Source organism: Periophthalmus magnuspinnatus, chromosome 17, assembly GCF_009829125.3.
Source record: "Periophthalmus magnuspinnatus isolate fPerMag1 chromosome 17, fPerMag1.2.pri, whole genome shotgun sequence".
NCBI classification, from domain to species: domain Eukaryota; kingdom Metazoa; phylum Chordata; class Actinopteri; order Gobiiformes; family Gobiidae; genus Periophthalmus; species Periophthalmus magnuspinnatus.
Window position 1 is genome coordinate 23,786,308 of NC_047142.1, and position 26,933 is coordinate 23,813,240.

Here is a 26,933-nt window from a genome sequence, read left to right on the forward strand (position 1 = left end):
CCATTATCTTCGCCTTAAAGTTATAGCCAGTCACCTTTATGAACTTTAAGCTTTCATACAATCTACTATATGACACTAGATCAATAATACTATATATCATTTTGAGTTTCTTTAGTTCCTTTAGTTCTTTAGTTTCTTGGTCTCTTTAGTTTTATCTTATGCAACCAACTAACACAGCAGAATCACGCAAAGGCAATGAATTTGTCCTGGACTGAAACAAGAAGGGGTAAATATTGTCTATTCAGAGTCAAAGCAACAACTGTTGGACAGATTAATCTTGTATGTTTTTATATGGCAGTGGTACAAACCATGGGCCAATAAACTTCATGAGCTAATCAACTACAGATAAAACTAATGGTGAAGCATTAGCTACATGAAATATGCATTGAATATTGTACATAAAAATCAATGTTACCAGCGTTGGTAAATAAAATACTTTATAATTTAGCCACTGAGAGAAATATATTTGTCACATTTACGCTTTGCAGTTACAACTTGGCAAAAACAAGAACGTAAGCCAAACCTCCTCCTACCCCGGCTTAAGAGAAGCATCATATATTTACTAGTGAGATTCGAAGGCATGCCATTAATTGGTGTTGATCAAATCCGACTTTGCTGCCAAGAGCACTGGAATGTGATCCCACCTCAAATCCCAAAATAAAATCGCATTGGAAAGTGTGTAGTAAATAGTGATGTTGTCCTGGCAACTAATAGTGATCCAAACCAACAAATGTGCACTCAAATATTCAATATTTGTCACTGTGGCAAATGTTTACGACTAAAATGTGTGTGTGTATCTATCGATTGATAGATAGATATACACTCTAATACTCTCTAATATTTTGTTGGACCGCCTTTAGCTTTCATCATGGCACGCATTCGCTGTGGCATTGTTTCAATAAGCAATGCACATCTGCAATGTCACAAGATTTATTTCCATCCAGTGTTGCATTAATTTTTCACCAAGATCTTGCATTGATGATACCACAAAGCTTTCTCCAGCACATCCCAAAGATTCTCAATGGGGTTAAGGTCTGGACTCTGTGGTGGACAATCCATGTGTGAAAATGATGTCTCATGCTCCCTGAACCACTCTTTAGAGGTAAGATCGGGCCTAAAAAATCCAGCCCGACCCGACCCAGGCCCGCGGGTATTAAAGCCCGACCCAGCCCGAGCCCGACCAATTAACTTGATTTGCAGGCCCGAGCCCGAAGCAAACCCGAAATTTCATATTTTATTTGTGAGGATAAATAAAAAAAATAAAGAACCAAACAAAGTTAAACATGCGTAAAAATAAGCCTACTAATAAAAAACCTTCGCCACTAACTACTGAAAATGGTCTAAGGTCCTGACATCAAAAGTCCACGCACTTGTCTGTGATGGCCTGCTTAGCGCGAAGAGGTGCGGTCTTTGGGACAAATGATAATATAGATGTTTGACGATCATCACTTTTGCCAGTACAGCTGATTAAATGCCTGCTCAGCGTCGAGGTGCCAGTCTTTTTGCTCTCGTATGAAAGCAAAGCGCCACATTGACTACATTCAGCGAAGCCAACGCAAGTTTCTGTAGCATTTTCAACAATCAATTTGAAGCATTTCCACACCTCACTCTTGCCGGTGCGTGTTTGCCTTTTCAGTTCCCCTGTCTTTAGTTTATCCTTTACTTCTTGCTGCTCCATATCAGCGATACCAGGTCAAAATAGATGCGGACTTGCGGAGGGGAAGATTATTAAGAGGGGGCGTTCACGTGCGCAGAGTATGCTCTGGCTCTGCGGCTCCTGTTTAGTAGTTAAATAGCAATTACCTTACAGCGCCTTCTCTGTTTTATCCAAATTACTTTTTTTTATAATATAGTATTCCTAAGTTTAGTATCCACACATTGTTTTAGTATACATTTTTATAAACATATATTTATTTTTAAATAGTCAGCTAGAGAGAAGCCCGAGCCCGACCCGACCCGAACGTAATGATTGACATTTTAGGCCCGACCCGGCCCGAAATTCGGGTCGGGTCGGGCTCGGGCTCGGGCTCGGGCTTAAGATCTTACCTCTACCACTCTTTCACAATTTGAGCCTGATGAATCCTGGCATTGTCATCTTGGAATATATCCGTGCCATCAGGAAAGAAAAAATCCATTGATGGAATAACCTGGTCATTCAGTATATTCAGGTGTCAGCTGACCTCATTCTTTCAGCACAGACTGTTGCTGAACCTAGACCTGACCAACTGCAGCAACCCCAACATATTTGCTTAGTTAAATCCAGTGTGTGTGTGTGGGTGGGTGGATGTGTGTATATCTATCTATCTATCTATCTATCTATCTATATATATATATATATATATATATATATATATATATATATATATATATATATATATATATACACACACACACATCACGCATATCTTATTCAATATTTAACTACTAACCAGTATACCATTGCTGTTTGATCATTCTGAAGCTCATGGACATTATATTGGCATTCTTAGCAGCAATAAAACTAGCATGGCCACTACAAAACCGTGATGTGTCCTGACAGCAGATATAGCAACGCTAGCCAACAGGAGTTAAATGTGCACTCATGTATTCCAGTGTGACTGCTAAAGGATGTGTCACCTCACAGCATCCCTCTTGCCTTCCTCACACTTGCCCTCTGCTCTCTGACTCCAAGGGCTCCACGGGGGACAGTGCAGAGCACGGTCCTGGCCAATGCATAAATATTAGCTCAAGGTCATGGGCACAGAGCTCACACAGGGCTATGCATAATTATGACTCCACTGCTAGGCCACTCTGCACTGCATTCTGCACCTTCTAACTCCTGAAGAGTTAAGTTAGCGCTGCAACACTCCCTCTTGAACTGAGGCAGACAATCTGGGATAACATGATAAGATGACAGACAGAAACAAAAAATATAAATGATCTCATAATTATGACTTGGTAAGAAAAGAATTGTTGTCTTTATAGGAAACTTGTCCCTGCATTTGACCTATGCTTTAATGCCACTAGAGCAACCTGTTTGTGGGACCCATTTCCAGAACTTGGGGTAGTAAATTTTTAGGCAGGATTTTGTTATTGATGCATATGATCAATAAAAATGTGTGATCAAAAAGTGTAAGGGACTGAAAAGGTTTTTTATACCAAAAGCTACCTAACAAAAACTGCAGTAATGGTGTTGATTGAACAGTGTAAAATAGTGGTATTTTCTTTGGTCTTATCTTTGTATAAGTAGGGCTTCTAATGCATTTTTACATTGATCTCTGTAACAGGAAACAGTGTACCCAAAGAGCTTCCTGTTTCTTTACAGATAGAAACACTGACTTCTCACATCTCGGAGAACAATCCTTTAGATTCAGAGGCTCACTTTGCTGATTTGTTCGACATTATCCCGAGATGAAACCGCCGCTGTAAGAAGGAAGGAAAGATTGGAGCAAAGAAAGTTAAAAGGCTGCCTACATTTTCTTTTCTTTGAATTCCATCTTTAATAGACTCCACAGTCACTTCCCCTCATAGCCTAACTCCCTTAGTCATCCTCATCTAATATTTTTGCTCTATGTGATTCTGCAGCCACTCATGCTCAAGCTGCCTCCATGAGGGACACCCAATAAAATGGTATTTAACTGTGCTTTCCATTCTCGACTATCTCCCTCACACTTTTGCAGCGATTTTCTTCCCTTGACGTTTCAATGCCAGAACCCCGGATTCTCTGCTTCTTTTGTTCCTTTTGTTATGCGTCTCTCCGAAGAGCTCTGGGCCTTAGCTAAGATTGGGGTCAGCGTCAAAAATGTGTGTGATCTCTTAGTCCTCTCCTTAACTGGCTTGCACTTTTTCCAGCCACTACCAGTTGTTGCCTATTAACCTTTTGAGCACCTTCCTCCTCCTCTGTGGCTGTTCTTCTCACCTGTGTACAATCGCACTACACTGCAGCCATTAGTGACAGACACAGCACTGTACTTCCTCTTTATGCTTTCCGCCTCCCCTCTCTTTCTTCTTATGTCTTCTTTGGTCAGCCGTTGTGGTAACTGTCTAATTGCTGCCTCACCCCTGCTGAGCTTGGACCCACAGACTAAGTCATTTTTATAGAGAGACTACAAGGCAAAAAACCCTTTGCTTGGACATGTTAAAAAGATTCCCATTGAAGATAGCTGCCCTGTCTTCTCTCCTATCAGTAGCATCACAATTCAGAGACTCTCAACTTTGTTATCTGCTACATTATGATGTCTTTTATTTTCATGTTATTATGTTCTTGACGCGATTAGGAAAAACAATAAAATATCTCTGGAACCTTTGCAAAAATGTATAAAAGGACAATGAGAGGTGAAGGATAAAGTCAATGACAAATAAAGACTATTCATAGTGATTCTAAATGCATACTTCTTAAGAACCATGTTTTAAATAATAACTGCAAATAATAACTGCACTGAACTAAAAGTAAATAAAAGTGACAGTAGAGTATATGTAATTTCATTGACCCCTTGTGGTTAGTGTATTTTACATGTATTTTAAAGCCTTTATCTTAAAACACTGAACGTAGTGTGGTGTAATAAACACCCTTTTAACATTCAACACCTGATGCAAATGAAATTACAAATTGATGACTGATTATTGATTTAACAGCTAACCAATGGAATAATATAACTTAGAATGGGATCTGTCCTGAATAAACCACTACAAATGGAGTAGAAGCAACACAAATTTGGCAGGATCTCAAACTCTTGAAATGAGTAATTTGAACAGAGCATGTCCACAGACTGCACTATAGCAGGTGGCATGTTGAAGCTCTAGCAATATCAATAAAGCAGTCAATAACGGTGTGAATTATATATTTCTACTTGCCCCGGGGCAAGAGGCCTCTTTTTAGCTCAATTTTTCAGAGTATAATTATCAACCATGAAAGCTCAAGAATAATAATCAGAAAGTTAAGTATAGCCCTCTAAGGGAATTGTTCTGCTCTGGTGGTGTCAGAAGATGAAAGCATTTAATTAGACTTGATCCTGATGTGTGTTTTATATTCACACTATGATGTAACATGGGTGCCTTGTGTGGCAAAGACAATAATGTTAATGGTGTAATATAGGCACATTTCACTAATTATGAATTATTTATACTCCTGCTGATGATAATGTTATGCAAATGATGATGATAGCCTAGGTCTCTTTCCTGTTGCTCTGTAGATTAAGTGTGCATATTTTCAAACTGATCTATGCTCTTCACTGAGTATTAAAGTGAAAAGGAAACAATGAGACACTAGGAATTATACATCAATCAGAATTAACATAATGACCACTGGTAATTGGATTTAAAGACAATGTATATCTTATTTTATAAGCTACAATTCAGGAAGCTAAGAAGTAAACCTTAAGTGCACTTGAGAAGAGACATTCTGATAGCTGAACAACTGGGTCTGAGCATCTCCTAATTCCATCTCTTGAGGGATGTTTGTAGTTTGTAGTGGTCAGTACCTTGCGAGTGGTTCAAGTCAGGAACCTAGGAAGATGAGTGAGAGATCACCAAACCTAATAAAGCGACACTAATGCTGGTATCAAGTAGGAGTTATGGCACTGTAGATGCATCTTCAAATGTTCACACATACAATGCACTGATTGTAGAGTAGAAGTCTTCATATATTTGGATTAGATTGGTCTCAGTTTTGGGACTGAAAGAGCTGGATCATGCATCTCTAATAATAGATGGCCATATTGTTATAACTGATTGTTTTCTATAGAAGCTTAAAGAGCTTGTATATCAAAGGTGAATGGGGGAATGAGACCTAACCAGCTAGACGTATATGTACCCTTAATCCACACACTGCTGAGACACCTTCTTTCTTCATGGCATTAAGAAAGTAGAATCTATGTTTCTTTCACACTTGGCTTTGCAATCACTTGAAACCCCATTGCAGTCCATATGACAGCATCAATTAAATTCACAATTATCATGAGACAGACAGAATGTGGCGTGAGAAAATATAGTAACAGCAGCGACAACTGCAAGTTCAAGTGTAAACGTGTGCATGTGAGTGTGCACAAGATTTAAGAAGAGAGTTGTCAGACCAGCCAGTACACACATTACTTTGCCCTTTCAAGCAACGCCTGTGATCCACAAATACTATCCAAACACAAAGATCACAGCAAACACAGCCTCATGCACACAGACGAGGGAAATTGAGGAGTAAAAAAAAACCTCATATCCTGCAAGTATAGCGTCATATTAGATGTATTGCATGCTTCAGTTGATACTATATTAAAAGGCCCTACTTCCAATTTTCAAATCAAATCACACTTAATTTATAAAGCACTTCTCATACAGAAATGTAACACAAAGTGTTTTACAGTCATTCAAAAAGAATCCCCACATGCTCTTCCACCCAAGCATCCTACCCCCACAATTGCCCAACCTCACACATTCATACAGCTCACAGACAGCCTCACCCACATGCCCCTACACACACACACACACACACACACACACGATAAAATACATAAGGCTACATGCAGATAAATGAATGAAGCTGAGTACAGAAGAGTAAAATGAAGAGTCATCAGTGGAGCTGCCTGCGCCAGGAGCAGAGCGCCGCCAGGACACAGGGCCCAGGAGAGAGATGAGGTCAAGACATCAACCTTCCACCAGGAGCCCACAAGACAAGCCCCAGCAGCCGCAGCTGACCACTCCCAGCACAGACAGCTCCAACAGAGGAAACACTGGAGATCCTAAAAGTGATAAAACAATGAGTTAAAAGCTAAGAACTAGAATATAATATAGTATCAAGAATATAATATAAAAGAGTAAGCAAAGTAAAATAAATACAGTAATTAAATTAAAAATTAAAAATTACAAATAAATACATAAAATAATAACTATTAATAAAAAGCTAAGCTAAAAGGGTAGGTCTTGAGCCTGCTCTTAAAAACGTTCTCTGTGGCCTTGAAAGACGCCTCGCCGTGAGTGTGTCCTGAAGAACTATAAAATCAATCCTGAAACACACGGGGAGCCAGTGCAGTGATTTTAACACCAGCATAATGTGATCTCGCCCTCTGGTCCCATTCAGGACACACTTTGCAATAATTGTAAACCTGAAACCATATTTTTGGGAAGACCAGAGAGCTGAACTAATTTATGAAAAATGTATAAATAAACTGTACACTTTTGATAAAATCATGTCTCTGTTCATCAAAAATAGACATTTAATTATTGGCTTTTAGCTATTAGCCACTACATTAAATCAAGCTAAGATAAAAACCCTGAGAACACCACACTAGTGAAAAAAAGATGCCACACATGCACCTTTTAATAATAATAGCAATAATAATAATGCATTCAGTTTATAAAGTGTTTTTTTAGATACCCAAAATGTATTATTGGTGACATCTGGTGATAGAACACCTGCTCTGACGTAGACTGATGAAAGCAAGGCCGCCAAACTACACCATGAGCCACTCCAACTACCAATCCTACTAGAAGGCAAGTTGAGTGTCTTGCCTAGGGACACAAAGACAGTTTGCACTAGCGATAGAGAATTGATTGTTTGACCTCCAGGTGAGTGAACTCATGCTCTAACCACCTCACTGTGTGAGGAACATGGTTGAACTGTTAGCTCCTCCCATTCAGTCCCTTTAGCATCATGAGAAACAACAGCTTCCTTGCACATGGATCCGACAGTGTGTCTAAATGGGCTTAATAGAGTTTCACGCCTGACTGAAAGAAATCGCTTTTTTATTTGATGAGAACCTTAAAGTGTCAGTCTCCCTTTTTTTAGCTGAACTGTGTGTTTTCCTGAGATAGAAAAAAATAAAAGAATCAAATCTTACTTTATTTCTATTTAACACCACAAGACAGTTTACAGAGTGCCGCATATGTAATTCGACATTATAAATTAAATACATAATCTAATATTACCCGCACAATCTCCTTCACTCTCAGGGGAATTAAGGTTTTACCGTTAATGGACAAACAAGTCACAAAGAATTTCAAATTAAAGCCTGAAAAATGTTTCAAAATGTCTGTGCTCCAGCTTCCAAAGAGCTGGCAGTGCTGAGGAGCCTCGTCTCTCATTGACATCACAGATTACAGTCTTGGCTCTTGTCTGGAGCTTCTGATGCAGATTTATCCCAAACGCGAAACAGGCCGAGATCACACACAACACAGCGTGAGTCAAACTCGAGAGAGGATTTTTGAGAAGAGCCTTTGGTAAAACAGAGAAATCACACCTTAAGATTAACATGCGCAAACTTGAGAGCGAGCATGTTATTGGCATCTGGAGATGAGAAATTGAGTCACACACGCAAATGGTGATTTAGTCGATGTGGATTTTGGACAGTTGGTTAGACAAGTGGAGCGGCTCTAATCGGTACAGTGGTCTTACATCAAATACACAAATAATGTTGTTCATTCCAGTTTGATACAAAAATGTCTGTGTGCTGAATGAAATATTTGAGTTGAGGGTTACAAGCTGTTATAATCATGACTATAAATGGAAAAAAAAAATGACTAGAGATGCGAAAAAAAATAAAACGCCTGAAAAGCCAGTATTAACCTTTTCAAATGAGCTTAATAAATACATTTAAAATCTTTGACATAGTAACTCAATATAAAAAAAATAATCACACATGAAAAAAATACTTTTGGAACAGTATGTGGAATTTTGAATCTTACAAAATACCTGAAAGACTATTTGCAGCTCTGTTTGAGATACCCAAAACATAATGCAACACAATAGGTAGCACAGTAGGTTAAATTGTCAAGCTCAAGTATTTCCATCCAAGCCTAGCTCAAGATCTGGAGATGGGTCCCCAGGCGATGCACTGTGAAAAATGAAGGATGGCTCAAATGCAGATGACAAATTTCCCTACGGGGACAATAATGGATACGTTAACCTTAACTTTAACCATAGCACAACAAAGCATTGCCTGTTCACACATTAATTTGTACCTATAGTCAGTGAAGCAGAGCAGGAGATTAAACATTCATAAGCGTATTAAGATGTATAAGAGCATTATTGGTGTGTGCCATCACTGTGTAATACAGTAGGGGACTAATCACAGGCATCTCTAGGCCAGTACACAGTCAGAATAACATTTCTGGGTGTACTCCAAGAGTCAGCACTATCATATGGGCTTGTGTGTGTCCTGCCTGGACCTGTTCCCTCCATGAATGCCATACAATGTGCTGGCATAAATACCTGCTTGACACAGCAGATTGGCAATAATGGCTTTACACGCGGTGCCATCTGCAAGCTGGACCGCTCTGCTTCTGCATCTTTTCAGTGGCTACTAACTTCTTTTTACAGCCGTTGTCAATACCCAGGGTGCAGACAGAAAAACAACGGTAAATCATGATAACTAACCCATTCCCTCGACTTAAATAGGGCGATAGATCAAAAACTAACTCTTAATAATAAAAAGCATATGTGTAACTCTTAGAATAATCTAAAGGTTATTAAGATTACTTTGTTCAGTTCATTACAACAGATAAACCTATCCAATAAATATTTAGAACTTGTATATTCTTTTGTAATGAATAAAGATATTTCTGGATGACCTCAAAAGTACAAAAGTAATGATTGTAGTGCCATAACAGTTTTACAGTAGTATTAATGGTTGCAGTAGTAAATGTGAGAGTAGTATAACTAACAGAAGTAGCAATAGCCCAAACAGTATTAGTGGTATAACAGAATGTATTTTTAAATTAAGTATGCTACATTTACTAAACTGTGCTGAAGTTTGCAAAATTATATCCGTAAATAAAGTACTTCAATGTGAGGAAAACATGAAAATTAATATTTTTCGTAGTGACTCCTCCAGCTGAGGCACTCTTAACTCTAGGCCCAAGCCAACACACACATATACAAAACACGCCAACTATCTATGTGGTTTCCAACAGCCCGCAGCAGTCACACAGGGATCATTACTATTCATTTACTCTGCAAACTGGCCACACAGGCTTATAAATTAGCTCATCTATGGCAGCTGGGTACAGAGACAGACTGGCTCATGCTGCAAATGAGACCAAGACCATTTCAGTGAACAGACATAGATGCACACCTTATGTCCAGCCAACGTGACCTCCTCCTATCTCATCTGCCCACTGCTTTATAAGAGCAGGGAGGGCCCTGTGCGCTCAATGATTCTAATAAATTTCACATCAGACCAATACAAGCTTCCCCGTGTAGTGCACAGGGACACGCAGTGATAAATCCCGTCAAACGCAGTGTAAATCAGTGGGATTGAAATGGCATTATCAGGGACCTTGCAGACCTCTGACCATGTCGAGTTGACAGGTGTGACCTACAGGAAAATGAGGACGGACTCGGCTCTTGCTTTTGCCTTCAGGTAAACATCAATGGTGGAAGGAAAAAGTAAAGGCATTAATTCTTCTCAATGTGTCAATTCCCATGGGCGGGCACAGATTGGCAGTGATCATGACGGGACCCTCGGGCGTTTGGGATAGGGGGCTTTGTTGCGCCTCGGCACACCATTGATTAATTGAAGGTTTTACGGCTACCTGGAAGGCAACGCGTTGCACAGAGCAGTATAAATCAATTGTGATTGCAATTCTATAACACATAAAGTGTAGAAAGTATAGCTTGGCTGGTAGAGCATGAAACCATATAGATAGTAACTACCTTGATATTGTGGGTTTGAGTCGCCCTCAAGGCTTTGTCATCCCTTAACTGTCTTGTTTATTTGAAAAGTAAAAATGTACTTAAAAAAGAGTTTACTTAAAAATGTTTTGTGTCACAAAACAACAATAGTAGAAGTATGAGTATTTAAATTTAACACATAAGCTATATACTTTATTTTGTAAAGTATAAATGATCATGTCTTAAATTTAAAATATGGGTTTACATAACAAAAATGTGTTGAGGCTTTGACCATTTATCAAATTTCTCACTCCTCTACTCTGTTTTTCCAGTCAAATAAAATAATCATAAAAATGTAGGGTAGAATAATTCCTGGCCCTTTCTCAGAGAGAGAGGCGAGAGAACGACCTTAGGTTGAACAAGCCATGTAAGTCACACCATCTTAAATATTCATAAAACATTCATACACCATTCACAACCTTGCTAAATCATAAATGAAGTTAGCTTTTCCCTTACCCGTCCGATGAGAACAGGTTCAGGCCCGGCGTACTCCTCGATCACAAAGAACTGATTCCAGATCCAGCTCCTCCTGCTCCGGGACCGCACGGCCAAAATCCCACCCAAGGTCCCCTCCTCTTCCTCTAGCTCTTCAAACACCAGGCCCGCACTATTTTCCTGTATTTGAGGCTCTACCATTTTGGCTTCTTTGCTATTGCGGTTTTCGAGAGGAGCGGGATGGAGCCTCAGGACATGACTGCTGCTGCTGTTGACAAGCTTGCTGTCTTCATCTTTGGGATATTGAGCCGTGCTGAGTTCTGTGTTGGCGAAGTGAATTGACTCTGCTAATGGGTCTCGGTGGGAATCGGCTGCTCTGTTCCCCGGCCGCAGTCCCTGGGGTTGCATTGTCAGCACAGACGGCGCGTTTGTTTCAGAGGGGACAAACTGTGGGAGATGTTTTGTCGATGTAAATGGTGGCTCGGTTTGGTCGATCATTACTTCTTTCTTGGGGCTGTTGACCTCAATCTGAGCTAAACTGACGAGGTGCTTGCTCCTGCTGTCACTGCCAACTGTATCTCCCAAATTGTTCCGATTGCTAAATGGATTAATATGTGCCTCTGCACTTTGCCCCCGATTATGATCCAGTGGAGTGGGCACTGGGCTCGCGTAGGGAAAAGCAGTCTGATTATCAAGTCCACTATGAGTTTGAGTGACAGCTATATCTTGTCTTTGTGGCTTCTGGACCTCAGACTGTCCATGATTAACGTCAATCAAATCTCGTTTCCTGCTTCTGCTGCCCTTGCTGGGAAAACTCAGACTAGGAACGCTCTGCATTTGGGAATTCACGATCCGTACTAGGTTTTCTTTGGACAGTAGTTTCAACACCTCATAGCTGCCAGTCAGATTAATTTTTCTATTGGAATCTATACTGAAGGCCTTTCCTGGTACGCCTGTAGTTCTAGCGCTCAGATCTGGCCTAATTCTCGTTCTCAAACTTGTTTTAAATCTGGTCTTGTTGGAGTGGAGATCTTGTTTGTGATGAATTGTATATGTTTTTTCCGGCCTCATTGATTTGGACTCTACATTCTTAGTATTATTTCTTAGCCTGTGCATCTCCTGAGTGACCTCTCTACTAGCTGCCAACAAATGCCAATCCACCTCACGCTTTGGCTTAAAAAGTTGCCTATCCTTGTCAGCTGATGCGGTGTGACTTTGCAATATTTTGGCATAGGACACCGCCTCCTCGCTCTCCTGCTCACGGCTAACCAGACTCCTAAGCGTCACCACGGGCAACGCCTCCACACTCGACTCCCATTGGTCCGCAGCTCGGCTATCTCCAAGCTTCACCATATGAGACCCGCCCACTCCTCTCCTCCGAGCGATCTTACTGGATGTGGCGCCGCTCAAAGGCCCCTCCCACAAGCACAGGGAGACCAATAGGAGCAGACTTCTTGTAATCATGTTGACCTGCGATGAGATGAGTCCTAATTTGAGGGTAATTTGCAGTGAAGCCGGCCTTGTTTTCCGGTTGTCTTCATTCTTCTCTGTTTTTGTTCCCTCCTCTCTCTCGCTCTCTCTCTCTCTCGCTGCCCTTCACACTTAGCTGGAGGGCAGGTGTCAGTCACTTGGTATTTTTTCCTTGCTGCCTTATATATCTCCTCCTGTCTCGGTTAGCGTCTTCTCCGTGCCACTTCTTCACCCACTATCCATCCCACCGAGGTAAGAAGACCCTGAGAGAAAAGGTAGAGATAATTGAGTTAAAACTTTAATCATTGTGAAGTGGTAATTAGAAGTGTGGCAGCATAGACAGGTACAAGAACTTACAGACAAGAAAGACGAGAAGAGCTTTGTAAAATCCCACAATCACATAGAAAAAAGCGCACTGGGCTTTTAGGCTCTGAACAATGCCGTTTATGTAGTTGTATAATGACAAATGAGTGTGCTCTATTAGATGAGACAATGTTATCAAATGCTGCACTGACAAAGATGGATACTGTTAAGAAAATGCTCAAATGATTTGGGCTGCATATCTTGTCTAATGCAATAGAAATTACATTTCTCATGATAATTTCTATTGAGAAATATGAAGAAACTATTCTGGTGGAGGATCTGCCACCTGCCCATTTTCATGCAGGTGTTATTGCTTTTCCCGGAATGTTCCATAGCATGGCATTATATGTATCTATCTCCGTGGAGACAAGCAGGTGATGCCTCTGGGCCAACTTCCAGATCAGATCAGTGGAGATACGACCCCACTCACAGTAAGGTATTAGCACTTGTAATTGAATAGATGCAAGACAGATATGTTTAATGTCATACTGTGGAGCATTCCAAGCAATGCATTCTAGAGAAGTGACACATTGGAACGTTAAACAGTGATGACTTTAAAAAGAAGATAAATGGATACTATTGTTGCAAATACATCCTCATAAGAGTATCCTCCATAAGAGTATTGATGATGTTATACTGAATATATTAATATTTTCTTATGACATTTAAAACATCTTTGGAGCAAGAGAAGGGAATCAGAACAACACCATATACAGCCTCATACTGACACAAGGGTGTATACTTTACTGGGATAAAGTTATCATCCACAAAACTGACAGCAATAGCAGAGAGAATGCTCTCAGCACTTATTAACAGAAAACACTGTCGAGGATTTTTGACTGTGCTGCCAGTTATTTAATTAAAATGTGGGCTGTTATAACTTTGATGCAGGATTAATTAGGTGGATTAATATCTTGCTTTGATCAGTCAGCTAGAGTGTCAGTCCAGAGATGGGGATTCACTTTGTTCGACGCAATGCCTTCAGCGATTTGAAAGGTTTTCTCATATCTCTATAACACAGATGAATTGCTATGGCGACCCTGAAGCTGAAGATTTAGATGGACTGACTAAAATTATGTTGCAATTGTAACTAGTTCATAACAAATAAAAGATAATACCTGCTCAGAACATAGCACCACCCCTTTCTCATTAGTAACCTCTGTTAAATGTATGACCTTGGCAGAATAAAAGTATATCATAAATATTTCATAGTTTTAAAGTTGTAGCAGCACTAGTAATTAGTGGTGTTAGACTATGATGTCAAAGGAGTATTAGCTATATGGTAGAAGTTGCAGTAATAAGAGACAGTTATAAAAATCTTTCATAATATACACTGTATACACTCAATAGTTTTTGTTATCACGTAATAACTTAAGCCTGTGTGTCAAAATGACATATAATTACCAGCACAAACTAATACCAAAGCAGTTGCTGGAAGACTCAGTTTTATATGTAGCTTTAAATCTTTTTTTCATTTCTCATAGTTTCACACATTTTTTATCTGCTGCCTAAGGTTTTTCACCTGTCACAGAAAATTCTCACTTGCCATATGTGAATGAGAGGCTAAAGGAGCAGGGCGCTACCTCCAGGGAGCTAAAATCAAGCTTGGCTGCCTTTACAAGAATAACACCTAACCACAGAGCAAGACCAATACATTAAGGAAAAGCGTAGCTTGTGTCCATTTTTATAAGGATAAAACATAGAAAACTTTTCAGACTGTATTAAAAGTCCATGTATTAGGTAACTTGTGCATTTCGGTGTGGTTGGACCGCTTGTATGACACTTGCTCCTAGGAGACACAGGCAGACCTTGTCAGCACATTCATTGGGGCATGACTGGAGTTGGGCTTTTCCACGCGGAATACTTATCACCCTTCACCCCCTCCCTGTCCTTCTCTTAATCAAAGCGTCATTTTTTCTCTCCTGCCTGAACATATAAAACGATTAGCCATCCTCCATGCTTTCGCCACCTCTCCCACACACCACCTGTCTCTGGCTTTGGCCCTAACTCTCTTCGTAAATCTCTTTCTATCTAACCTGCTTTTGTTTTACCATCTTGTTCTTGTTGTTTCTTGGAACTATCCTTGCTTTCTCCATCTGTGTCAATCAAAAGCCTGTCACCATGTCCCTAACCCGGCGTGATCTCTGAGGCTTCAATCAATCACACAATCCCTTCACTAACATTGGAAATGACAGGTGTCTCTCCAGCTTCCACGTCAATGATAGGCCACAGCACTATAATTGAATGCATAAATCTAGTCATCACCCGATAAACTGCTCCGGACAAGGTATTAGAAGTGGTTAGATGAAGCTATGCCGGTGAAAATACCTCACTTCCTTTACTGAAAAAGACATGTATATAAACATCGCAGAGGTGATAATGTGGGATGTGAGCAAGAGTTCTTGGGTCTGGCGTTATCTCCAACGTACAGCACAGGAGGGAAGGCGATTGGGGTGAAGTCAATGACAAAGCCACTCTCTCTCTCTCTCTCCCGGTGGAACTTATCGGTTGGGAGTTTGATGGCCAGGCAATCATGGCCACGGGCGTCTAGTTAACAAGCCTGGGGCAGGTGGCAGGATGCATGGCAGAATATCAACACAGTAGCTGAGAACAAATTTATAAAAAAACATTTCTTTCCAAGGCGCTGTCACAATTACTATTTCTTGAAGGACTTGCTATAAAAACACTTGCTTTTATCCTCTTTGTTCCTTCTCTTTCAGTCATATTCAAGGCTGCAATCTTACCCCCTAACGCACTCTTAGACTTTATTCCAGTAGCATATTGATCCGTGTCTTCAGCCTATTGCATTGTGTAGAGGCATCTAAAGGGAGAAGCTATTGTTGTGTCATTACCGTGGTGCTGCGGCGTGTAAAACAGTTAGTGAACATAATTGTGTGTTGTGGTTGAAGAGCATGAGGGAGCTTATATTTCCTCATTAGACTTTTATATCATGTAATGTGGCCAAATCTTTGTTTTCATCCTCACAAAACCGGGGAACATCGGCTGGAGGATTTCACCCGTAGCTCTTACATATGGTACTATGGATTCAAACAGCAAATAGAGATCATAGAGCGATACGCTACGTTGCTTTAGGGAATCCTTACTTGCTAATTAGAATTGTGTAATAACCCATACATACTGAGAAGATTTCGCAAGAGCATGATAGTTACTTGGGCTGTATTTTCTTTTTAAGTTCAATAAAACTCTAGCAAATTCCACTCTGGTTTGTTTAATTAGGCCAATAAATATTTTAATTAATTTGGTGTTACGACTCCTACTTCACCTAAAGTTTAAATTATTTTGCTTCACTGGCTCTCTCTATCGATTGTTAGAAGCCACAGCTCCGTGAACGGTGTCACCAACTTTTACGACACTGCAAATTTTAATTACGAGTGTTCATTGTTCACTCTGTCAATCTTGTTTTCCCCCTTTTCCACTTGTGGCACAGTGGTAGATTGTGCAGCATTACACCCAAACGCCTCTTTCCTGTACAGTCAAGGCACACATAGTCCTACATACAGTGTGACTTCTAGCCGAGCTGACAAAACATTCACAAGAATAACCCCTTATTTTGTGGCACACACATACATGAAGCATCGCCACAGGAGCTAACACTGCTACAGACTTCCACCCGCTGCAGCCTCACATTCATGAAGACACGCATAAAACATGACCACTCCAAACGCCTCTCCTCTCACCACTACTATCAGTGGTGAAATGTAAAGCTCTGGGGATGTAGTTTCTAGGCTTAGAGAGAAAATAGAGACCATACGTTAATCCAAAAGAATTATGCATGGAGTGACTGTGATGAAAAGTATGCTGGACACTGCGGTAATATTTTTAAGTAATATGCTGTATTTTCAAGTTTAAAATGCATGGAAATTGAGTTTAAAGTAACGTATATAGGATTTTATGTCACACTTTGTAAACATGACCAGGTTATCTCCACATAAACATTGCCTTACAATTGTAATGTTCATCTTTTATGAATTACAAAAATATTGTACTTAAATCAGATTGCGCCGCACCTGGGTATCTCATTTTGGTTGCCAGTTTCAATGCCTAATCCAGCTGCTTTGAAACTAAAAGTTGTCTTTTAGAAGAGGTATAAAGTACATTAAAACTGTACCAGCATCCTTTAAGGTTTAGGGATAATTGTTACTCATCATTCAATGTCACAAGAAAATTCTATCAGGAAAATGTTTCTTCTCATAATAATTGTAAAACTAATGCTGTGACATCCCTAGTTGTAAGCTCTTACATAGCTGTATTTTAACAGATTTAGAGTGTTCCTCACACCTCTATAAAGTAACAAAGATAAGCTCTAGAGAGTGAGGAGGCAGTAGAGAAGACTGGGATAAGTAAAGAGCAGAGATACTTAGACCTCTGAGCAGACAGAGCAGGACGAGTTGTGTTTAAGTGCAGCGTTGCTCCGGCCTCACCTTGAACCCGGGCAGATAAAAACAGGCGTGTCAAGGTGCCAGACGCTAAGGATTTGAAAAAGCTCTTTCTTCAATTTGTGTGAGAACGTCCAACACAGAGCCTTTGTCCCCACACTGCATCTCCAAATGTCTGATATGTTTTGACAAGAAGCAGGTGTTAGCCTCTCCTAGGAGAAAAAGCAGTCTTGAGATAGCCCATGTTTTTACGGGATAGTGCTCATACAAACAACAGTTGGTAACAAAGTCTTATTCTTTCATAGTAAATGCATACATTATCAGGTTTTATATTATGTGACTAAAGAGAGATGCCTGCTGTGATGGTAGTCTTGTTAAAATCACTTACAACTGAAAAATACAGAAAAATTGTTTATTTCACTTTGCTGGAGTTGTCACAGGTTGCTATTTATTTGGAAACGGAATGATTTCCTAGCCACTATAGTTGGAGTGATGACAAAATAATAAAAAGTATAAAGAGATTCATCCTTTCAAACAAGTGAGTTTTGAAAAGAGGCACAAAGTTCTGTTTTCATTCTCTTTCATACTTTTTTTTTTTTTTTCAGAATGGCTTGGAAAAAACACCGTACACCCTCCGTGGGGTTTGAAAGAGACTCTTTGTGCTGGAGCAAAGGTCCACCTCAGAGCAGACCCCGTGTGACGCCCCAGGACCATTCCCACAAGCAGAGTATGAGCTGATCACACTCTCATCCCTCTCCATTCTCCTCTGCTCTACAGGCTCCCATACCTCAGGCACTTCCTAGACAATGAATACTTTACTTCTGACCCCAGGTGGATAGTACAAGTCATGGATATTCAAATGAGAGTATAATTGTGCATTAAGCCAAAGACAGACAGAGAGGTCAGCACTGGGGCACAGCGCCAGAAATCCTCTTAAAACATTGGTGGGAGACAACTCATTTTCATCTCTTATTTTTGTATATAGGGGTAAATTGGAATTTTTAGTTAGCGTCTCTATAGTTATAGTGTGAATTATCTTACATATAAAAAATGAAGAAAATAAGTTGTAGGGCAGTGTTCTCACATTCTTTTCATTAGACACCAGGAAACAAAAACTATTGCTACCGAAGCGTGAAATTTGTTAAACTTTAAGTCATTTTATTTTTTTCTATCAACCTTTTCACCATAACAAACATAGATTTTGTATTTGTGCCTTTGAATATCTATGTTGGAGTCCGGGACCCACTCAAAAACGAGCTGGTACATCTCAAAGGGCAATCCTTCAAACCGATTTTCCAAATAGAAAACGTGCTAATGGCACAAAGAGCTCCCATCAGTTATTCTAGTGTTGGCATAAAACATTTGGCCACGAGATAATAGAACATTGCTCAAGATGCTTACTAACTTTTCTTGGCAAAGAAAACTTTCCATTTGGCACAACAGTCACATTCACAACATCAAGTCCAGTAAAAACCAGAGACAGTAAACATAATAGTGAAGACATCAACAACATAATCAAATGTATTATGTTTATGTTAGGTACCCACATGCTCCAGTGCTGCGGCTACAGTATATAAACTGTGAGAGGTGCCATAAAGATCTAATAAATGATGGGGACAGATAAAGCAGAGCATCACAGAGCCAGGAGACGTGCCAGCAGGTCAGCAAAGGGACTGCGTTTGTGGCCCATATTTTACTGCTTTGGCAACACGTCAAGTAGTTCAGTGTGATCCGAGGTACCACATGGTCTACTGTTGGAAATAGCAGGAGTGACGACCTCATAAAGGCCTGTGATTTAGAGCTCAGTGCTGCTCATCAAAGACTTTTAAAAATGTTTAATAATGCATCAAAATGAATCCAGTACTTTTCAAAAAATATACATCAGATGAGCCATTCTATCAAAATAAAACTTGGTTAGATAAAATGGTGAAAAAGAATTGGATCATCAAACCCTGTCACTGCTCCATTTTTTGCGTAACAAAATTTTACTGCTGTGCGTGTGAGTCATGTCGAGGTGCATGGATATTCAGGCTTCCTCCCACTGTCAGTGGAGGACTTGAACTTGGGTGAACTTGAAATATAGTATAGCCTTATAGTATATTGTTGTTTTTATTAACTAATATACCATAATATACCCTAACCAAAGACCCAATAAGATAACGTTGAACTACCAATGTTGCCAATAAAATGAAAAGAATGAACTTAATTACTAGTATTAGAATTTACCTAGTTTTAGTTTTATATAGCGCTTACCAGACACTCAGAGTCGATTTCGTGCATTATTTGTTCACTCCACATTTACCTACTATTGTAGCCACAGTTGCTCTGGGGCAGACTGACCAAAGTGGGGCTGCCAATCTGAGCCATTGGCCCCTCTGATCACCACCAACACTCACGCACACACCACATTCATACTAGACAATGTGGGTGAAGGGTCTTGCCTAAGGACACAACGATTTTACCACTGGCCTCCCATTGTGGCCCCTTGAAATCCCAGCAGTCTCTCATCCAAGTATTAACCAGGCCCTGCTTTGTTTAGTTTCTGAGATCTGATGACATCAGGCTTTGACAAGGAGGTTCACACTTAGAATATAATCTGCAGTTTATGCCACCAATGTCCTACAGTTGCTGGGGAATTTTACTGAAACCAGTTAGTTATTTCTCGTATTACTGTGAAATAATCAGAGATCCTTTTTTCCTTTTTACTTTTGGACAATAGTATTCTGCCAAAGCAATAATGCACTACCAAAGGGTTGTTTTGATAATTTTTGTTGAATTTTGAGTGGCTAATAAAAACAAAACCTGCGGCGCTGTGAACTTTATCTGCTAGAGTTTGACCTTCAGCTGTGCACTGCTTCCACAATATCACATCAGCAAACAAACCATAGTAAAATAAGTGTTTAACACCGCAGAGTCTCTCATCCGTTTTCTGAATGTCACATAAAAGAAACCGATTCCAGCCAGGTCAAGTCAAACACATTTAAACTGTTCTAATGGCCCCACTCACACACCACATTGTATTTTTTTTACTCCAACTCTGACATGAATTGGAACACAGCTCATCTAATTTGCCTAATTAACTGTGGCAAAAGGATCATAGTGGACTGTAATTGGCTGAGCAGTTGAAATATCCCCGAGCAGTAACACAATATTCGGCCTCAGTTAAACAAGGTTGAGAATTTATTTGACTAGTAATACTCAACTCCAGATGCTAATGAGCTTTTTAAAGGTTATCAGTGGCTAATTAGTGCAAAAAGGCTTTCTTCATCAAATAAATCAACAATTACAAAGGTCACTGTATTTTAGTACTTCAATTCATTGTGAAAATCCTTTAGTGTACATAGGATACTTTCTCTTATTTAATCCAGGTGTCGGACTGTGAAATTACAATAATCACTATACAGTATTGACGGATATTTCAATAAATAGTCAATGAGCCATATTTTCTTCATTCAATATTTTTAGAAAAGTGTTCACATAGATGTCATGGTGGGTGAAGATGTCTTCAATATTTTTGTTTATCGCACTATATTATCACTATATTAAGCCATTTGTTATTGTGACAGAGACCAACACAAACAATACAAAGGTATTACCGGCTTGTCAAATCCTCATCTCGCTACATCTCAGAAGCTAAGTAGGGCCCAGCCTGGTTAGTACTTGAGGAGTATATCACAGTGGGGCAGCAGTTGCAAAAAAAAAACCTCACATTGCCTAGTATGAAAGTGATTTGTGGATGGGTGATTGCTAGTAGTCAGAGAGGCTGATGGCACAGATTGGTAGCCTCCCTTCTGTCAGTCTGGCCCAGGACTGCTGTGGCTACAATAGCAGATTACCACCACTGAATATGGAGTGAATGAATAATGCACCGTAAAGCATGAGCGTCCAAAAAAAAAAGTGCTATAAATCCAACTATTATTATTATTATTATTATTATTATTATTATTATTATTATTATTATTGTTGTTGTTTTTGTTGTTATTATTGTTATTATTAGTAGTATTAGATACAACAAATCTCTTTTACCGTAGAGACCGGCTCAAGATTACTAACCTATTTAAAATACAGACCACGTGAAAGAGAACATAATAAGATTAAACAAAAATCCTCACATAAAAGTCTTAGCACATTTCATTCTGGCTATGCTAAATATTATAAATGCATATTTGTTTTAGTTGAACCACTGAGATAAAGTTGACTTTTCTATGCTAGTGTATTGATGTTTGCCCTATAAATGAGGATACAGTAACAACACAGTACTAGGTACTTCCTACACAAGCCCACTCCAGAGCCTGTGATGAACCTGATGATCCTTACTCCTGTTTGTGCAAGAAAAATGAAACGGAATGATAAGCTCTATTGATCTTCAGGCGTAAAGGTCATTCTCTATGGCTGTCCATCTGTTGGGAGACAGTGTTGCGGGGGTGTAGGCCATGTATTCATAATGGTGAGTCATCTACTGCCAAAGCTGTTACCAAAATTACACCTGATGCCTATCAAGACGGTCGCTCTTGCACTCTTCCACCAGGATGCGTGAAAACATCAAAAAGCTATCTGGCCCTTTCAACACAGCACCGGACATTTCAGGAGAGAGTCCTTGGGAGAAGCTGATGGACTACATAAAGGTGTAATGTTAGTATGAGAAATAACAAGTGCAACCCCCAACATAAAACACGGTAATGTCTGAATGTAACAACATGTGACTCTCAGATATAATCACACTAAATTGCATAATGATTTTATCCGACCATGTTGAAAAACAAAAGGAATCTGACGACCTCTCCTATTAGTAAGTCTCTCTGACAGCAGGATTTAACCAAACACAGGTGAGGTGTAGGAGAGGAGAGGTGTAGACTCTCAGAAGAAGATGGCTACAATAACAGTGCACATGAAGCTATAATACAAAAAAAAGTCAATTTAGGCTCTAATCTAACAAAAAATTGCCATGGTTATGTTTGTTGTTTAGTGTAAAACTAGATAAAATATAAGAATGCCATTTGCCAATGGCAAGAAAAGGTATATTTTGTCTTGATATTAGTCCATGTGTGTTCAGTCTTCATTAAACAATAAAGCAGCAAGGTTGTGCACACACATCCTACACATGTGTGACCTGCAAATTGTCAATAATATTTTCAATAAAATCATTCTAAAGACCAGCGCATTACAGCATAGAGTTGGAAGATGAGATTATGAGGCAGCTCCTCTTCACCTCTCCTGTTTACCTTTCAAGGGCGTCCTTTTCAGACACGAGTGGAGACTGGACAAGAGTCTGAAGAAAGGACACAGGAGTGAGAGAGAGGCCGTTTCAGAGATGAATAAACACAACACACTCAAGGTGGCGCTGATAATCCATAATGAATTGCCGGGGAGTAGATAGCACTTAAAAAGGCACCAAGGCTAATGCCAGCAAACAAAAGTGAATAATGGCCCTCGCTAGCACAGCTTAATCTGTACAACTCACACTTCAATTTTCATTAAAGGATCACTTTCATGTTTATCTGCGGGCGAAGACAACAGGGTAGAGCCAGCTTACTTTCAACAGCTGTCTGGTGGAATCAATAAGTGTATGTATCTCCCAGTGTTAGCTCAGTGGCAGTTCACAGTTTAGACCACTAAGAGGTTTACACTGAACTTATTCACAGTGGTTATACTGTCAATAACTACAAGATAAACAGTTTCAGACAATAAAATATAATATTGGTTTCATAATAATACCTTGTGGTCTTACCTAAGTGCATATATTGACCCTACTTAGGCCTGTCACGATAACAAACTCTGAAGTGCAATATATTGATTAAGTAAATATAAACTAATAATAATATTGAAGCCAAACTATAAAGCATAATTATTCACAAAAGTATTCTTTAAAAAAACCCACAAACTTAAATAATGAGTCATAAAAGTCCATCATTCAACACTACGGCTCAAATCTCTTGATAATACAAAAAAATCATTCACATTACAGTTGATCAGATGTCTTATATAACATTTAGGTTTATAGCGTATATGTTTAAGTCTAGCAGCAACCTGGCTCTGCAGTGCTGGTGTAGAGTCTATCCTTTTTACCATACCTCCTCCATGCCCCAAGTCCCCCTGCTGCCGCACTGTAACTGACAGTTCATAATTCTCATGACGCCACCCAATTTCGCTTTTGTCTCTTCCTATTTGGGTCACTTAGCAGCTTTGTTTATGTTCTGGCCGCTCAGAGAGGAGGATGAGATTGGGGCATGTTTAAGTCGCTCTATCTGTGGCAGGTTATAGTCCAGGGCCAGCAGGGTTAGTGAGGATAAAGGATGTGGAATTGAAAAGTGCTTTGTGGTGGCATGCAATAAGCACCACAGAGTATTGGTTATGTTGTTGGCTTTGTTGACAGCATTCACTCCATGTCAGCTATGCACACAGGGCTATGTACTCCACTGTCATACTTTGTTTCTGCATACAAAGGCTTATCATTATTTTCTTCCTACTTTCAAAGCTGCACATATATGCTGGGTGTTGTTGTGTAGGAAGATAATACGTTTCTGACCATCTAAACACAGGTTGCAAAGCAGGAAAGATTTGAGATTTGTGGTGAAAATACACAGCCCAAAATTGCAGAAGTTAACACACCTGTTTGGAAATGAAGTGGCAAAAGACACTGCAGTACATATATGGACATTTCAAATATATAAATTGTTTATTTTAACAAAACAATCTTGATTTAGATTATCTATATAATGTATCATGGACATTTGCCATCATTCTGTGGAGGTTTTCATGTACACGCTGCAATTTTACCGCTGTGGTTTAAGTTACTGAGCAGAGCCAGGTTATTATATAGTATGTTTGATTTTAATTCTAGGTGTGGTAAATCCAAAGAGATGTACTATTTAGTGGATCCTTGGTTCCACCTGTCACTACGTGTTCTCTGCCCTGTCAGCAGACATAACATGCGCTGTACATAATGGTTTAAGAAACTCACACTGCCCCCTGTGTGTTCCCAAGGTCACCTGTCCCATAGGTGCAATAATCATTCCACCTCAGGGTGAGAGTTCACAGAGGTGAGGCAAAGGGCGAGCTCCAGCTTATAAACCCCAGCAGTAGTCAGACAGCGAGGACCGCAGGGGACCATCCCAGTCCTGTGTCTCTGTCTGCATTGTGACGCTGCAGAGCAAAGGGCCGGCGCCTTTAGAAAAGCTCTCTGTTTCTCCCATAAAGCCACGTCTATGGCCGTGGAGAAGCTTACACTGTAATCCTGCATGACGGATTGAGTCTGCCACTGCAGCGCCCGGACTCTCTCCCCACTGTCTCCCTCTGAAACTTCTGCACCAGCCGCTGTGTGTTCCTCTATAGGCAAACATAACACATAAATCTACAGACATGTGCTAGTTTATGTCCACATTCATTCTTAGCCTTGTCCTCTGTGTCAGAAAGTGTACGTTTGCACTTACACTGTCTTGAGAGTCAATAAATAGACACTGCAAATGAGGACAAAAAAGAGGTTTTTCCTTTTAGTGAGAACAGAAAGTAAAAAATATATTCAGACAACTTGCACAGTACCAGAGACTGAATCCCTGTGGAGAAGCTGAGCAAGAGAAGTATCGCAGAGATGACCTGGATTTTGTCTTTGCACTCGTATTACGGTAGTGCCGAAAATGGCCTCTAATATAAAGGACAGTGACACTCTCACGGATCACCACTATTAGGACCCTCTGAGCCTGATTTGCTCCTGTCCTTATCAGTTCTTGTCTCCTCAGCGCTTTACTGTCTTTCATGGACCACTTTCTTTTTCTTACATAATCTCCTTTGCCTCTTTTTCCCTCTCATACTGGGCATTACACATTCACAGATCTTTTGGTGGCGTGTGCTACAAGTTATCGCTCCATCTCGCCCCCCTCCCTCATTCCATCTCTGTAATCTTACTTAATCTGCAGTCCGGAGTGAAGTGAAAATTAGTTCCCTACTCTGCCTCATCAATCTCCTGCCCCACCCGCCCTCTCTTATTCACCCCCTCCTTACTACCTTCACTGGTCTCCTTGAGTCGTCTCCTCATCTTTGCCAGCTGCTATTTAATCCAGACTTCTTCCTCAGTTTGTCTACTCATTTAGCCTTGCTCTGTCAAACACCGCCAAGGTCTCTTGCAATTTGTCCTCCCATTTGACTAACCTTCCCTTCTGCATCTTTCTTACTCTATATTTATATTTTTTACATTAACCCTGAGTGCACTCACCAGGGATTATTTTGAAGTTTGCCGCAAAAGCACTTGTTGGCTTAAACCCTGAAAAAAGAACTAAAAAGTCCAAAATCAAACTTGTAGTTGAGGGTCACTCAAATGCTGTGTATCAGCAGGAAACGGTTTGTAAAGGTTATACTATTTCTGACTAGAGTAATATTTTTCTCAGATCAAGCAGAATATTATGACCCCTGGGAGGTGAAGTGAGTAATGGTTTATCAGAGGGCACCTATTAGTGTGTGGGTCACAAACCATATATGCTACTGGCAAGAAATGTGTTACCTAAAGTAAATACCTATTACATTAAAAAAAATATTTCAATTTTAGAGGGATGTATGAATGAAATCTACATTTAACAATATCAGAAAACAATTTTAAATTTAAAAGGTTATTAAAAGATTTTTATAAAACAACAAAGCTCCTTAAATTAATTTGAATGAAATGAAGCTGTATCAACTCCTATATGTTGTACTGTACAATGTATATTTTGTTTTTATGTTTGTACTGCATAATGTCTTGAATTGTATTTTATACTTGTTTTATTGTACATTTTCTGTGGACTCCAGGAAGAATAGCAACAGCAACTGTAACAGCTATGCTGTCGCTATTGAGGATCCAAATAAATAAAACCTAAAACATCAGTTCAATATTCTGACCTCAAGCTAATGTGTTGGAATCAGTTAAAATAGTATAAGGAGTTTATATGGGCAGGGCTTTGTTTAATCAGTTCTTGTTGGTTGCTGTTTGTTTGTGGTGTGTGGTGACTTAAAGGTGCACTATGCAACATTTCTGGTGTTTTATGGAACAACATGAGTCTAATGTCATACTGTGGCGCATTCCAGGCAAAGCAATAACATAGAGACAAGCAGGTGGTGGACCCTCCACCAGACAACTTATATAAGGTACCTTTAAATTGTACTGTGAATCTTAAATAATAAAGAAATATGACAAGCAATTTATGCTGTAGATACTTTTTTTTTTTTTTATTACCTTCAAGAGCACCTAGAGCACTGGGACAGACACAAAATACAGTATGCTATTTAAGTAAAAAGAACAATTTGTGACAAGTATTTAAAAGTACACAGCTCTGGGAAAGTCATAATAAAAATCCTTTTTTTAGATATCTAAATAAGTTGTTATTTTCCTCCAAATTGCATCAGTGTCACAGGGGACGTAAGAGCCTTCTCCACTTCATTAGTGCGATCCCTTCACCACAAATTAGGAAAATAACATCCCCTGTGCACGCACTACATGAACTGTGTACTGTCTGTGAAACGATCTTTCTTAGGCCTAACACAGAGCTACAATGCCAATAAAAAGCATCCGAACACAATCATTTTAATCTGAAGGGCCTATATATTACATTATGTTTTGTATACTATTTTGTATAGCATAGCATTGGAATTTAGTCTGTATGAGA

General features: G+C 39.7%; 2 protein-coding genes across 2 annotated transcripts in view; both read right to left on the reverse strand.

Annotated features, from left to right (window-relative positions):
- The window catches only part of LOC117385252 (cadherin-24), a 104,449-nt gene extending 92,541 nt beyond the window's left edge, over window positions 1-11,908 (reverse strand). The window contains exon 1 of the mRNA XM_033982523.2: window positions 11,093-11,908. Coding sequence (XP_033838414.2) covers window positions 11,093-11,908 — 816 coding nt within the window. The remainder of the gene's footprint in view (window positions 1-11,092) is intronic.
- The window catches only part of dhrs1 (dehydrogenase/reductase (SDR family) member 1), a 142,757-nt gene continuing 120,990 nt past the window's right edge, over window positions 5,167-26,933 (reverse strand). Inside the window, exon 10 of the mRNA XM_055228299.1 lies at window positions 5,167-5,176. The gene's annotated coding sequence lies outside the window, so the exon portion shown is untranslated. The remainder of the gene's footprint in view (window positions 5,177-26,933) is intronic.